This window comes from Conger conger, chromosome 15 (assembly GCF_963514075.1).
Source record: "Conger conger chromosome 15, fConCon1.1, whole genome shotgun sequence".
Taxonomy (NCBI): domain Eukaryota; kingdom Metazoa; phylum Chordata; class Actinopteri; order Anguilliformes; family Congridae; genus Conger; species Conger conger.
Genome location: NC_083774.1, coordinates 23,712,480 through 23,727,721, shown reverse-complemented (window position 1 = coordinate 23,727,721; position 15,242 = coordinate 23,712,480). Strand labels below are relative to the sequence as shown.

The 15,242-nt window shown below is 53.5% G+C and overlaps 1 protein-coding gene across 2 annotated transcripts in view; it reads right to left on the bottom strand.

The window, feature by feature from the left end:
- Positions 1–942: 942 nt before the first annotated feature.
- Positions 943–15,242, bottom strand: part of LOC133111817 (D-glucuronyl C5-epimerase B) — a 51,893-nt gene continuing 37,593 nt past the window's right edge. For both annotated transcript variants that reach the window (XM_061222416.1, XM_061222417.1), the window contains exons 4-6: positions 13,778–14,283; positions 4,215–4,454; positions 943–2,013 (exon numbers count right to left, since the gene is read on the bottom strand). In XM_061222416.1, coding sequence (XP_061078400.1) covers positions 989–2,013; positions 4,215–4,454; positions 13,778–14,270 — 1,758 coding nt within the window. In that variant the 5' untranslated portion in view covers positions 14,271–14,283 and the 3' untranslated portion in view covers positions 943–988. The remainder of the gene's footprint in view (positions 2,014–4,214; positions 4,455–13,777; positions 14,284–15,242) is intronic.

Sequence of the window (15,242 nt, the reverse complement as noted above, 5' to 3'; positions counted from 1 at the left end):
ACCGAACGTGCGCCCGCTCGCCCTCAGCGGCCCACGGCCAATCACTCCGGAGTCCGGGCTAGCGGGTCGCTGGGCAGAAAACGCGCCCAAAGCCCCAGGGAGCGATACTCAAAACTTGCTTTTTGGACATTCCAGAGGGCGAGCGCTGCCTCGCTCAGCCCAGACGGGCTGAACCGCACCCTGCTCCGCTCACGGGAGGACAGCAGACCTCTCCCGGCCGTCCTGGCAGTGATGCGGGCTCAGTGAAGGGCGGCCTCGTGCTGTGAGATTAGCAACAGTGAGAGGCCAACAGATGCTTAACACCGCATACCGCAACTACTGGCCAGGCTAGCACCTTAACACACGCACGGCTGTCAAAGCCCGGGGCTGTCGAAAAGAGCTACCGTCTCAACCGACCAAGACAAAAACACATCATTTTCACTCGCTTCTTTGGGTGGGATTCTCAGTCCTGAACAATTTTCATGGTGGTTACGGTGCAGGTTTACACCACGCCCACTCACCTGCCCCGTAGACACCGAGACGAACAGGATGGTTACGAAATAAAAGATGAAGTAAGAGTGTGGGATGTAAGAAGAGACTGAAAGGATGGTGGCCTGTCCGTACTCTGTAAACCCACCTGGCAGTCTCCCGTCACATTTCTGCTTAAGTACAACACTGGACATAGTCACACAGTCCAGCGTCCCGCAGACACACACCCACACAGACACACACACACTCGCACACACACACATACACGCCCTGAAACCACAGTTGCAGTTCATTACACCTACTCGCTCAAAGGAAGCCAATAGCCGATATTACACTCTGAAATGTATGTGGGGGAGGGTGGCTGAGTTGAGTGAGCCCTCTCTCAGTCTGTGCTGCTGAACTCAAACCGACTGCATTCCCAGACCCCCCCCCCCCCCCTCCCCTCCATTTGCCCCACCGCCCTGCTGTCCCGCGCGCGGCTCTGTCCTGCCCACAGCCCGGGGGGGCGGGGGGGGGGGCTCTAGTTGTGCTTGGCCCTCCCGCCCTTCAGGTAGGTCTTCCAGCGCTTGACGAAGTCCCTGAAGACGGGCGCGTTGTCGATGGACGCCAGCAGCTGCAGCTGGTTGATGTGGGTGGTGTGGTAGTCCCAGCGCGCCAGGTTGGGGGCCGTGCCCAGCATGAAGTGGCGCAGGTCGTAGATGGTTCCGGAGCCCGTGTCGTAGAGCGGCAGCATGGCCTTGAGCGACTCCATGCCGCGGCTGAAGAGCACGCCCGCCTCGCGGCCCAGCTTGTCCCCGGCCGTCTCCGCCAGGTCGTACAGGCCGATGAGCGAGTAGATGAAGCCGTTGAGCACGAACGAGCTGGGCGTGGTGGGGTACTCCTCGTACCAGTCGTGCTTGTTCATGAACACCGCCTTGACGCCGTGCTGCTCCGAGGGCAGGCGGTAGGGCCCGGTGGCCCGCAGGGCGGCGTTGAGGTACACGGGGTCGCGGGTGAGCAGGTAGGCCCGCACCAGCGTGGACATGGCCTGGCCCTGCGCCATGGCGGAGTACCAGCCCGGCTCCAGCGCCCGGAAGCCCTCGCCCAGCTTGCGGGTGACCATGATGGGCCAGCCGCCCCTCTCGTCCTGGTTCCGCAGCAGCCAGTCGCTGGCGGCGAAGAAGGCGGCCGTGTGGGCGGTGGTGGAGATGGTGACGTTGTCCAGGAAGCCGCGCCCGCGCAGGACCAGCTTGACCACGCGGCGGGGCATGATCTTGGTGGCCTTGACCGCCTTGGTGTTGGACAGGCCCACGCCCTTGCGCAGGTCGGTCACCAGGTCGCGCGTGACCGTGCTCCAGGCGGTGCGGGGGCCCAGGCCGTAGGTGATGTCGCGGTCCCGGAAGGCGATGAGCTGAGAGCTGGTGACGTAGTGGATGACGAAGGGCGGGCTCTTCTCCGTGGTCTCCAGCACCACCGACACGCTCCCGTTGGACGTGAACTTCAGGTCGAAGGAGATGATGAAGTCCTTGGAGTTGCCCAGCGGCAGGGAGATGCCCTCAGAGTTCTCTGTGGAGACAAGAAGACAGGCAGATGTTTGTTAAACTTCTCTCTGTAACCTGATTCAAATAGAGGGGGGGTGGGGGTGTGGATGCGCTCCTCTCGTTTGTTCCCTCTATCTCTCTCTCTCTCTCTCTCTCTCCCTTCCTTGGGCTCAGATGTGTGCTTCTGAAGGACCGCCCACTGAGCAGCCCAGTTTAGACGTGTCACTCAACACTGAGGTTAATTAGAGAGAAACACTCGTCTGTATGTGCAGGGAAAACAGAGAGAGAGCGAACGAGCGAGAGAAATAGAGAGAGAGAAATAGAGAGATAATGAGAGTGAGAGAGTGAGCACAAACGAGGCAGACAGAAAAAGACATCATTGAGTTGTTTATCCTCCCTTGTAAACTATACAAAGAAAACCAAATTTTGTATATTTTACGCGACTGCTGTTTTTCCACACAAATTTCTGTGCTTTAGAAACATTTACTTGTTTGCATTTCAGAAGGTCTTTTGAATGTAGCTGACAGCGAGAGAAAGAAAGCGTGATGGAGGCGTTTTCCACAGAGAGCTGCTGGGAAACAGCGCGTCTGTCACTCAGCCCAATCTGAACACATTACTGTCTCCTCCATCCCAGGTAGACAGGGTATACGGCACCCACTCCTCCTCTATACCCCCGCCTACAGCCTGCTACACCTGTTTGCGCTTTTCTCTGACCTCTACACCCTGCTACACCTGCTGTTTGCGTTTTTCTCTGACCTCTACGCCCACCCCCACACCAAGCTACACCTGCTGTTTGCGTTTTTCTCTGACCTCTACGCCGTGCTACACCTGCTGTTTGCGTTTTTCTCTGACCTCTACGCCGTGCTACACCTGCTGTTTGCGTTTTTCTCTGACCTCTACGCCGTGCTACACCTGCTGTTTGCGTTTTTCTCCGACCTCTACGCCGTGCTGCACCTGCTGTTTGCGTTTTTCTCTGACCTCTACGCCGTGCTACACCTGCTGTTTGCGTTTTTCTCCGACCTCTACGCCGTGCTACACCTGCTGTTTGCGTTTTTCTCCGACCTCTACGCCGTGCTACACCTGCTGTTTGCGTTTTTCTCTGACCTCTACGCCGTGCTACACCTGCTGTTTGCGTTTTTCTCTGACCTCTACGCCATGCTACACCTGCTGTTTGCGTTTTTCTCTGACCTCTACGCCGTGCTACACCTGCTGTTTGCGTTTTTCTCTGACCTCTACGCCGTGCTACACCTGCTGTTTGCGTTTTTCTCTGACCTCTACGCCGTGCTACACCTGCTGTTTGCGTTTTTCTCTGACCTCTACGGCGTGCTGCACCTGCTGTTTGTGCTGTTCTCCAGCCTCTATACCAAGCTACACCTGCTGTTTGCGTTTTTCTCTGACCTCTACGCCGTGCTGCACCAGCTGTTTGCGTTTTTCTCTGACCTCTTCGCCGTGCTACACCTGCTGTTTGCGTTTTCCTCTGACCTCTACGGCGCGCTGCACCTGCTGTTTGTGCTGTTCTCCAGCCTCTATACCCGCCCGGCCACATTCCACAGCCCCCGGGTGAGCCTCCGCGCGCGCACATTGCAACAGGGCGGGGGAGGGGGGGAAGGGGGGCGGAGAAGAATGATCTTTGGTCGATTTGCGAGAAAGCAGGAGAGTGCCAGTGTGCTGGGAGCAGGCAGTCTGGCTGCCCGGCTCTAGTGCTGTTTAATGCACTCATAAATCCATTACTTAAGGCAATCCTGGGAGTAAGTGGATTTGTGCTGTGGCCCTGTGATTACTCTGCCATCAATAAAGGATGAGTAGGGAATACATAAGAGATCCCATCCCAGCTCCGGCGCTTCCGAGCGGGACTGGAGCCGGAGCCGGGGCCAGCTCTCTACGCCTCGCTCCGCGGAGACCGCCGCCTAGGTGGCGACAGCAATCGCTCCGGAGGCTTCCGGAAGGACGGGCTAATGCTAATGGGCATCGATCGGCAGGGGCGAAAGCGCACCGCTGTATTATTAACAGCAACGCGCGTACGCGTGCCAGGGGCGGATGGAAAACCGCCTTAATTACATTTTCAAACAAAAAGCCCTGCGTTTCTACGTTTATATCCCGCGCGATAGCCGAATGCTTCTTCGTACCAAAACAAATAAACGGCGTGCGAGTTGTGAGCCACGGAAACCTCAGGAGACGATTCGGGGACGGCGGTTGGGCGCGGGAGGAAGGAAGAGGAGGCGGTACCTGGGGCGCTGAACTGGCGCACGGCGGTGTGCCGGGTCTTGTCGTGGGCGCGGGAGAGCGAGCAGCCCTTGGGGACGACCCAGGCGCTGGGCCGGCTGTCCCGCTCCTCGGCCGTGTCGTACAGCTCCACGTGGGGCGGCCGCTCCGTCAGGTTCTTGCTGTAGTGGCTGAGGCCGTACTGAGCGATCTGGATGGCGTAGAAGTAGCCCTGGGGGCCCCACTGCGTGGACAGGGGCACACCTGCGGGACACGCAAAACGGCACCTGAAACTCCCGCAGCACACAGAGGTGCTGAGTCGGGCCCAGCAGTCCAACAGTCCAACAGTCCAACAGTCCAACAGTCCAACAGTCCAACAGTCCAACAGTCCAACAGTCCAACAGTCAAACAGTCAAACAGTCAAACAGTCAAACAGTCAAACAGTCCAACAGTCCAACAGTCCAAACAGTCAAACAGTCAAACAGTCAAACAGTCAAACAGTCAAACAGTCATGGAAACAGCATAAAAAAAGCTGGCGTAAGCTTTAAGATCATGCCACTTCCAAACACATGCGTGTGGTTTCAGGTTTATTTCCATCTTTAATTCAGAACCGCAGCGTTACTGCAGTCTACATTCTGAAAACAGCTTGAGCCAGAGCGGGGAAAGCAAACAGACCTGCCGAGCTCCAGGACAGAGAACGATTACGGCGGTAAGACTGATTAACTCTGCGCACGACTTAAATAAAGCTGCTACACTGCTGGGAGCCCCCAAACGGCTCATTCAGAGCAGGCTCTCGCCGGGAGCCCAGGACGGGCCTTCAGACCGAGCCGCCGCGGGCCCCGGCCTGGTCTACACTGGTTCAGTTACTGGGGCCCCGTGGGGGCAGGACACGTGGGCTGGTGTGGTCTGATGTGGGTCAGGGTTCTTCAGGTTACCACCAAGTCATCTTCTAATTTTGGAGAACATATGTTCTATCATCATTTGTTTCTGTTATAAATGACATAGAGTATTGCAGCATTGAAAATTATCTTTGTGCCTAAACCTTGAAAGTGTATTTGTTTTGTGCTGGCTCATGGCCAGGTCTCTCTTGTAAATGAGATTTTTTCCATCTCAATGAGACTTTACCTGGTTAATAAAGGTTAATAAGGCACTCCAATGGTAAGTGCTAGCTTTCTCCTGTAGTACCGTTTGGCCTTCATACTCAAAAACAGTCGAGCGCAGGGCTCTCCACCAACAGTCACCTTCCTTTTTTAATATTTTTATCTTTTACAAGGATCCACATTCAAAGGAGGATGTGTCAAGGTGCTCCAGAGGCGAAAACGTCCGCCCGTAAATAGATTTCGCTTTCTCCCGAGAGAACGACAAGGATAAGCTCACTTCCCGAGGACGGCGTCAGACAAGCTGAAATTTGCATCGCCTCTTTCCCTGAGACCGGCCCGGCTAACACGCGTCTCACAACCCCCGAGTTCACAGTCCCCACACCCGACACCAAAGAAACGTATTAAAAAAATAAATAAAGAAAGGTGCCCTGCATTAACCTGCCAGGCTGGACGATTGATCCGGGTCGACAGTGATGCAAAAGCTTGGCTGTCGCTCGCAAGATGACTTGAAAAGCAATTCTTCAATTTTCCATTACTGCCCGCCTCATCCCCCCCCTCCCCGAATAATGAATGATCACTCAAAAATGATGAAAAAGATTCTGCCGACATCCAGCTCCTGCTGAATTGCATTGACTCCTAATTCTCACATCTCCGTCTTTCTCCCGACCACGCCGGAGTGGCACTTTCAATTAAAAGCCCACACGTTTCTTTATCTCCCGCTGAACTACATCTCCCACAATGCAGGCCCCGGGAGGAAGGCAGCACCATCTCTAATGAGGGTGAGGCTGTTTTTCTTTGCCAAGAATGGCTTCCAAACTTTGGATGGAGGGGGGTGGGCGGCCACGCTTTTATAGAGGAATTAAATACAAGTCCATGGGGACAGACCCCCTGCGACCTCTCAGATGGTTTCCTCTTCCTGCCGAAGGGCAGAGATCCACGGTGCGGGAAAGCAAGAGACGGGCTTTGTCACCGGCCCATTCAGCCGCTCAGCTGAGGGAGGAGGAGAGCGGCAATAGCTGCGCGCCTCCTCAATGCGCCCCCGTGCTCCTCCTGCTCACAATGGCCCCTGCACACACACACTGCTCAGGGGGCCCGGCGCTAATGGGTCAGTACTCCACATTCAACCTCCGCTGAGTCTTTCTGCCTGAACACACATCTGCAGATGAAGGGCTTTATCTGCCTCTCTCTCTTACACGCACACACACATAGCCACACACCCACACAGACACACGCAGACACACACACACACACACACACACACACACACACACACGCACACACACGCACACACACGCACACACAGACGCACACACACATGCACACAGACACACCGACACACAGACATAGACATACACACAGACACACACACACACACACACACACAGACGTGCACACACAGACGCACACACACATGCACACAGACACACCGACACACAGACATAGACATACACACAGACACACACACACACACACACACACACACACGCACACACAGACGCACACACACATGCACACAGACACACCGACACACAGACATAGACATACACACAGACACACACACACACACACACACACACACAGACGTGCACACACAGACGCACACACACATGCACACAGACACACCGACACACAGACATAGACATACACACAGACACACACACACACACACACACAGACGAAAAACAGGAATCTCTTGTTATAAGAAACTTTTCTACTCAATCATATACACCTAGGACATAAAGCCACAGAGGAACTGAACTGAGCAAAGCAAGAAAAGTAAAGTCTGCATAACTGCGAGAACACCCACCAGCAGACTGCTTTGGGAGACCTGTGCAACACTCACACAGAATAATAAGTGACATGAAAGCACTTTTTCAACACTCTGGCTAGCTGTGCTGTGCTGTTGTGCTGTGTTGGGGTGCTGTGCTGTGTTGGGGGTGCTGTGCTATGCTGTGTTGGGGTGCTGTGCTGTACTGTGCTATGCTGTGTTGGGGTGCTGTGCTGTACTGTGCTATGCTGTGTTGGGGTGCTGTGCTGTGCCATGCTGTGTTGGGGTACTGTGCTATGCTGTGTTGGGGTGCTGTGCTGTGCCATGCTGTGTTGGGGTGCTGTGCTGTGCTGTGTTGGGGTGCTGTGCTGTGCTATGCTGTGTTGGGGTGCTGTGCTCTGCTATGCTGTGTTGGGGTGCTGTGCTGTGCTATGCTGTGTTGGGGTGCTGTGCTGTGCTATGCTGTGTTGGGGTGCTGTGCTGTGCTGTTGTGCTGTGTTGGGGTGCCGTGCTGTGCTGTGTTGGGGTGCTGTAGGTCCACTCACACGGTTGTGTACACCCCTCTTCTTCACAGATTCTAAATATGCTGCCACAGCACGGCACCCAGGGGCTTCTCCAATCATATGCAACAGTTCATCTCATAATTATAACTGTGCCTAACCTTCCGTCTGCATCCCTGGAGCTTGTGCCTTTCCCCTGCCCTGAATTCACAACGGCTCCAGCCCTGTCCGGGTATGACCTGCTACAAAATGGAGGCCAAGATGCATCACCCACTGCATCTGAATATACTTCTTTACTTGGACGGTCTATCTCAGCAGCTAGTTAAATACTGCAGACCTGCACAACGCATTTGCGCTGATAGATCTATCAGTACATTCCTCTGACCGTTCATTCAATGTTTACTACACTGCAGCAGCCATCGCTGGGCTCCTCCCAAGGTTTCTTCCCATTAGGGAGTTTTTTGGGAGTTCAGGTCTGGTTTTTCGCTCCAATTTCTTTTTTCCGTTTCCTCTGTAAAATGTCTTTGTGTCTCTGCAAAAAGCAGCACAAATAAAAATGAACTGAAGTACCCTGAAGTAAAAATAACCCTGTGCAGGTAAGCTCTGGAAATATCTAGATTAGGTGGGAGTTGTGCAAACCTGGATAAACAAATGCAGAGCAAATAAAGTTCACCTGAGGACACCTGCATGTAAATGTTTGGGCATTTACTGGGGAGGGGTGATGGGATAGCTGCTGGGGTCTTGTGCTCCTGCACACTAATGAGAGCAGGTCAGCTTTTAAACATTCCCCAGCTGTGTGGACCGACACGGCGCCTCAATAACACACAGGACACACACTGGGAGGAGAGAACGAGGGGTATAGAGGGGAGGGAGAGAGAGGGAGGGGTGGAGAGGGAGAGAAGGGGAGAGAGGGAGGTGTAGGATAGAGAGAGAGAGGGGTGGGAGGAGAGAGAGGGTGAGAGAGAGTGAGAGGTGGGGGAGCAGAGAGGGAGATAGGGATGCTTAGGACAGAGAGAGGGAGGGAGGGATGTGTAGGACAGAGAAAGGGAGGGGTGGGAGGACAGAGAAAGGGAGGGGTGGGGGGGCAGAGAGAGGGAGGGAGGGATGTGTAAATTAGAGAAAGAGAGAGGGGTGCATCGGACAGAGAGAGGCAGAGAGGGATGTAGGACGCAGTCAGGAGTGCGGAGGGGTGCTGTGAGGAGAAAGGTGTGAGCAGAGCGAGGAGAGGAGAGGAACACGGCGAACATCTCCAGCAGGAAACGAGAGCACAGGAACACCGCAGCACGGATTATTCTAAATCTGGAGCAGGCGCGTTTTACCAAACACCACGAACACGTCCGCCGTTAAAAATAGCTGCTAAAACCCACTTTACCATCTGGGCCTGACCCACAAGACGCATAGAAGATGCCATCAGTCTCAGGAATGTCCCGGCATGGGACGTCCTCCCCCACTGCGCTCACTGCGAGAAAAACAACCAAACTTACAAACGACCGCTTCCAAAGCAGGATGACAAACGCTTCGCTGCAGCTCGGCCAGATAGTGATTTAACGTCTTCCTGGCAACAGCAATAAAAGGACCCCGTTCAGTAACCGTTAATACAGAAGCAGAGCATCTTAGATAAGCGCTAACAAACTTGAACAAACTTCCCTATTTAAGCGCTGATATGGAGGCTCACAATTCCCTGTAAAAGGAAACACATCTAATTTATTGGGTGGTAAAATATGCTTTGCTTTGACACAGATAAGGTATCCTCAGGATCCCCTTCATCACACACGGCAAATATTATCTCCTTAAAAAGATACCGGGCTGCATGTACCGAATTTCACAAAAGTGTACCACGATATCTCGCTTAACCTATGAACTTTGGAGACTTGGAATAAGGCTTTTGTACGCCGTTTTCATTGTAAAATGTGTATTTCTCCAGGTTGTTTGTTTTGATCTGAACGACGTTTTGCCGAACAATGTAAAGGGCATGCAGGTCCCCCTGGCAACAAAGCAATTTTCGCAATATTGGGAAAACCCTACAAAAATTCCCCTAATTTAATAGGGCCTCAGACTGGTACACCCCTGATTGTACATAATAACAACCCATACTGTTAGGGGTACAATGCAACATGAAGCCGATATCCGCCTGAAAAATTCTATCACTCAAACAAATGTCAAACCTAGCTGTAGCTAGCCGATAAGAATAATAGATAATAGAGCCAAGAAAACAAAAAAGCAAGCAAGCTCCTTTTCCATATAATAATGACTATTGTGCAGTTATTGTGACATTATTCTAGCTAGCTAGTCACCGATTATTATCATGAAACAATTTGCCTGTTCCCGTAGATCCACTGTAAATGGATAAGTACTACAATGCTGCATATTAATCAGTTCAGCCACTGTGCAAATCTACTAGACCATAAATGTTGTATATGATAACTGCTAAAAGGCTTCTAACTGTAAAATTACTGTACAGGTTCTCATTTAGGCAAGGCATGAGAGCAACTACAGTTAAACTAGTTTTTCAGAATGGTTTTTGAATGTAATGAGAAGAGCTCTCACCTGCAGAATTGTAGTTTTTAAGTCATTCAGGGGCACTTTGTTCTTGGTGGTCATTAACGGCTAACTGCCTTCTCATTTGCACAGAGGTCAAGTTTAACTTCGACCTGCGAAACTTTAATGGTACCCCCGCATGCCGTACTCTCTGACGCACTCCGGCACATGGAGAGGAAGGAAGAGACTGGTCTGAGGGAGTACAGTCTGTGGCAGATTGCTGAATGTCAGTCAGGACAGTTCCAGGGTGACTAAGTGCACTCTGAGAGGCAGGGGGGTGGGGGAGGTGAGGACGTTTCTTTTACGCTTTTTGTCAGAGCGGGCGGCAGAGAGACCGCGCAGCTGTCTGCGTCTCTGACAGCTCAGTCACTCTAGAGCAGGGAGTTAAACAGGGTCACGTCTTCTGAGCTTCAGCCCCTCACCGCTCACAGCCTCCTAACGCAATTACCCAACACGGCTTCAGCTCACAGCCTCCTAACCCAACACAGCTTCAGCTCCCAGCCTCCTAACCCAATTACCCAACACAGCTTCAGCTCACAGCCTCCTAACCCAATTACCCAACACAGCATCAGCTCACAGCCTCCTAACCCAATTACCCAACACAGCTTCAACTCCCAGCCTCCTAACCCAATTACCCAACACAGCTTCAGCTCATAGCCTCCTAACCCAATTACCCAACACAGCTTCAGCTCACAGCCTCCTAACCCAATTACCCAACACAGCTTCAGCTCATAGCCTCCTAACCCAATTACCCAACACAGCTTCAGCTCACAGCCTCCTAACCCAATTACCCAACATGGCTTCAGCTCCCAACCTCCTAACCCAATTACCCAACACAGCTTCAGCTCCCAGCCTCCTAACCCAATTACCCAACACAGCTTCAGCTCCCAGCCTCCTAACCCAATTACCCAACACAGCTTCAGCTCCCAGCCTCCTAACCCAATTACCCAACACGGCTTCAGCTCCCAGCCTCCTAACCCAATTACCCACCGCAGGAAGACTGAGGTTAACACACGTCTAACGGCAGGGTGACCACAACACAACTATATGAGTGTGGGACGGGGGCATGAGTGTAAACTGTAAACTCTGGACTGAATTCATTCAAACTGGCCTACAGGAGTGCTGAAATCAGGACAAAGGTCCCGAGGGCCGGTGGGACTGGGACAGCCCTCAGCAGACAGGGCTTTCTGCTCAGCCCGGCCGTCAGAGCCCAGGAGCCCAGGAGCCCAGGAGCCCAGGAGCCCAGGAGCCCAGGACAGACCCCAGCCCCGCTGTGGTGTCAGCACGGTTTGGGGGACGGGCCGCAGAAACGCCACGTTCGATGTTATCGATCAGCCGGGATTTCATTTTTTAAAGTGCTCCTATAAGTAATGAGTTCATCAGAGACTGATTCTCATTCATTACCGTGGAGGGGGGCGGGACGGGGAGGGGGGGAGGGGTGCTCGTCGTGCGCGGAGGGGGAAATCCAATTCCGGCCGCTCATCACATTCAGAAACGAATTAGAGGGGACGAGGGCGGCGGTGCCATCAGCACCTCTTCCCGCCCGTCTCGCTCCGCTCCTCCACCGGGCTGGAGGGACAGGCCCCGTCCATGTTCAACCCTCTCAAGTCAAATTAGAGCATTGTTCAAAATAATTAGCTGGCCGGCGGACGGAAACTAAAACAAACGATTACGCTCGCAGTCGTATTGAACAATGCTCGAAACAAAACGAAACAAAACAAAACCGGGGCGCTTCCGCGGCAGATGTCGGTCCTGAGAGCTGGTACGAAAAGGGGGGATCCATTACCATTAATCCAGGATCACTGCAAACTACAACAGCCCCTCAGAAACAAATACTCCTGATTGCTCTCATTCAGCGCCATCAAAGAAAACGCCAGCGCAGCTAGAGCGCTATTCACTCTCAAAAATGAAAATAAATAGCCCAGCGCCGGCCCTGCAGCCAGCCAGAGGCGGGCCGTAATGGGATTAGGCACAAGGTAGAATGGCTTTAATTAAGGCCCGGGTAATTTATTTGTCCTGAGGGGTTGGGGGGAAAAGATCCGCACTTAATCACATTTGGCTACGGAACGCTGCTGACTCGAACGCGGCTTAAAGGCAAGGTCAGGAAGTATCGCACAGCAACTCTCCGCCTGACATCAGCATGGAACTGAGGGAGGGAGGGGGAGAGAGAGGGAGAGAGGGAGGGAGGGAGGGAGACGCAAGGACAGACAGAAGGAAGAGAGTAAGAGAAAGATGGAATAGTGAGAGAAAGAGAGAAAAAGCAGCAGGGGAAAGAGGGATTTGAATGGAGAGCGGAGAAGGAGGGGAAAGAGTTAAGGAGGAGGGGAGGGACAGCTGCACTCCTCCACGCGCTTGGCAGCGCCTCCGCTGACTTCCAGGAACTGAAGTGCACCAAGCCGCTGCCAGAGACACTGCTGACAGCGCTGCTGACAACACCGGGCCCCAATTACCCCGCGAGGACTCCCCGCCCCGGCCCAGACAAAAAGAGCGCTTTAAAGGCCGGCCAATCAGCAGGGCCCGAGGGACGGCGACTGAGCGGGAGGCGGCGAGGGTTCGTCACAGAGAGGAGAGAGGAGGAAAGGAGGCCGGCCAATCGCGGGCCCACGTCCTCAGCCGGCAGCCAACCGCCTCCTCGCGCAGGGGCGGAGGAAGACTTATGGAGGTACAAGCCGAAAACGGTGTTCCATTAAATTTGGGGTCACCGCAATCAGGTCTTGTAATCTGCCGAATCAATCCCATTTTCATTTGCCTAATGTAAGTCAATTGAGAGTGCATTATTCACCGGGGGGCGGCGGGGTGGATTACTTTAGCTTTGTTTCCAGGAAAATCCTCCTCCGGACTGTCAGGCCAAATTGCTATTAATGGGCACCGCGATTCGGTATCAAAGACAGGTCCCCGCGCATTAAACGCAATCGCTAAGTGCTCAACGGATGCAGTTTGCCTTCAGGCGGAGACTGATAGCTACCAGATGTCTACAGTCGGAGAGAACAAACTATAAAATGGATAAAACGATGATAGGAAATGGTGGCATATGGAACTATGTTATACACGGGAACTAGCATAACACAGAGGAACCAGTAGAACTCACAGGAACCAGTATAACACAAAACGGTATAAAGGTCCGTCCACACCAAGAACCATAACAATAGCTATTAATATGTCGTTTTAAAAATAGTTCCAACTCAAGTGGATAGCGGAGTCCACATCCCAACAACAACGATGATATCGTTAGGATCACTTTCAGAGTGCTTTTTTTTCCCAAGCTGTGTGAACAACAAAAACACTGACAGCCAATAAAAATCCATCCAAATTCACAAGGCCTCACATTCAAAATGGCAGATGACATAGCCACTTTACGATTTACAGAACATTATTGTTCATCAGTGCGGATGCTCACATCTTTATCGTTTATAGTTATAGCTCTCGGCCTTTTAACACTTCCAGTCCCAAGAGCGCCATAAGGCACTCGACCTTACGCCTTTTCAACCGATCAAAATGACTGCTATACTATTCTTTTGAGCCCCTATTAATAACTCCTTGGGATTTAGGTGGAGCCACGTCATATTGGGCTTGGGACTGAAAGGGCTAAGACAGGATCCAGTATAACACACACACACACACAGGGGCCCCTACGGCAGAGGCCCCACCCGGCAGAAACGGGGGCCCCGGGGCCACACCCACCTTCCACTCCGCTGATGCACTTGACGCGGTCGCGCACCTCCACGTTGTAGCCCTCGAAGGACATGAAGACGCCGTCGGGGTGGTAGGGCTCCCGCTGCGCGTACACCTTGGAGTAGCTGTGGGAGAACTCGAAGCGGTCGTAGCCGTCGTACTGCACCACCTTGCCGTACACCTGGAAGTAGCGCTCCACCCAGCCGAAGGGCAGGTACACGTCGGCGCCCTCGCGCCGGCCCTTGATGGTGGCGTCGTCGTTGATGAGGCAGTCGATCTCCTCGTACTTCGGGCCCCCGGCCACGGGCGGGGGCTCGGGCGGCTGCGGCTGCTGGGGGTTGGCGGGCGTGGCGGCGGCCGGGCCGGGCGGCTGGGCGCGCGGCGGGAAGCGCAGCGCCGTGTCGCTGGAGCAGCGGTTCCACAGCAGCACCGTGATCAGGGTGAACAGCGCGCAGATCACGATCAGGGTCTTGTAGTTGACCCGGGCCGCTAGGCAACGCATCCTCACTGCTGACCTGCACACACACACACACAGGCACACAGGTCACCTGACTGAACACACACCAGAGGGAGAGAGGGAGAGAGACAGAGACAGAGACAGAGACAGAGACAGAGACAGAGACAGAGACAGAGGGAAGGGGGAAAGAAAGGGAGGGGTACAGGGAGAGGGAGGGTGTGAGAGAGGGAGGGAGAGAGAGAAAGAGAGAGATACCAAGAGACAGAGAGAGAGGCCAAGAGAAAGAACATTTAAATAGCCAAATGTTTTTAATAATTACATTCTGTTCTTCTATTTGAGACTGCTTGCATATTATACTTTGGCCACATATACTGTATGCATATAATAAAGCATTTTGCAATGAATATATAAGAGTATACATATATAAATAGAAGCGAGACAGACCAAAATTACTGAGACAGCTCACTGCAGAAAGAAATCCAGACAGGCAGCAGAAGACACAGTATCAGAGCTGCAGATTTTGTGTCTGGTACATTTCCTCCTCCTCCTCCTCCACCACAAAAGAAGCCCAAATTCAGGGATAGGCAGCAGCTCTCCTCGCTAAGCTAATATTAATATTAATCTGCATGTTAACGGTGACGGGAAAAGCAATAAAGGCAGCGCTCACGGCCGGGGGCGTCTGCCACCCCTGCCCATCTCACTCATCCCCCCAGAGCCGGGAGCTGCCTGCGCTGATGAGCCCAGTGAGCCGGGAGCTGCCTGCGCTGATGAGCCCAGTGAGCCGGGAGCTGCCTGCGCTGATGAGCCCAGTGAGCCGGGAGCGGGCATTAGCGCGCCGCTAAACCCCGCGCTAGTGCGCCGCTAAACCCCGCGGTAGTGCGCCGCTAAACCTCGCGCTACAGCGCCGCTAAACCCCGCGCTACTGCGCCGCTAAACCCCGCGCTAGTGCGCCGCTAAACCCCGCGCTACTGCGCCGCTAAACCCCGCGCTAGTGCGCCGCTAAACCCCGCGCTACAG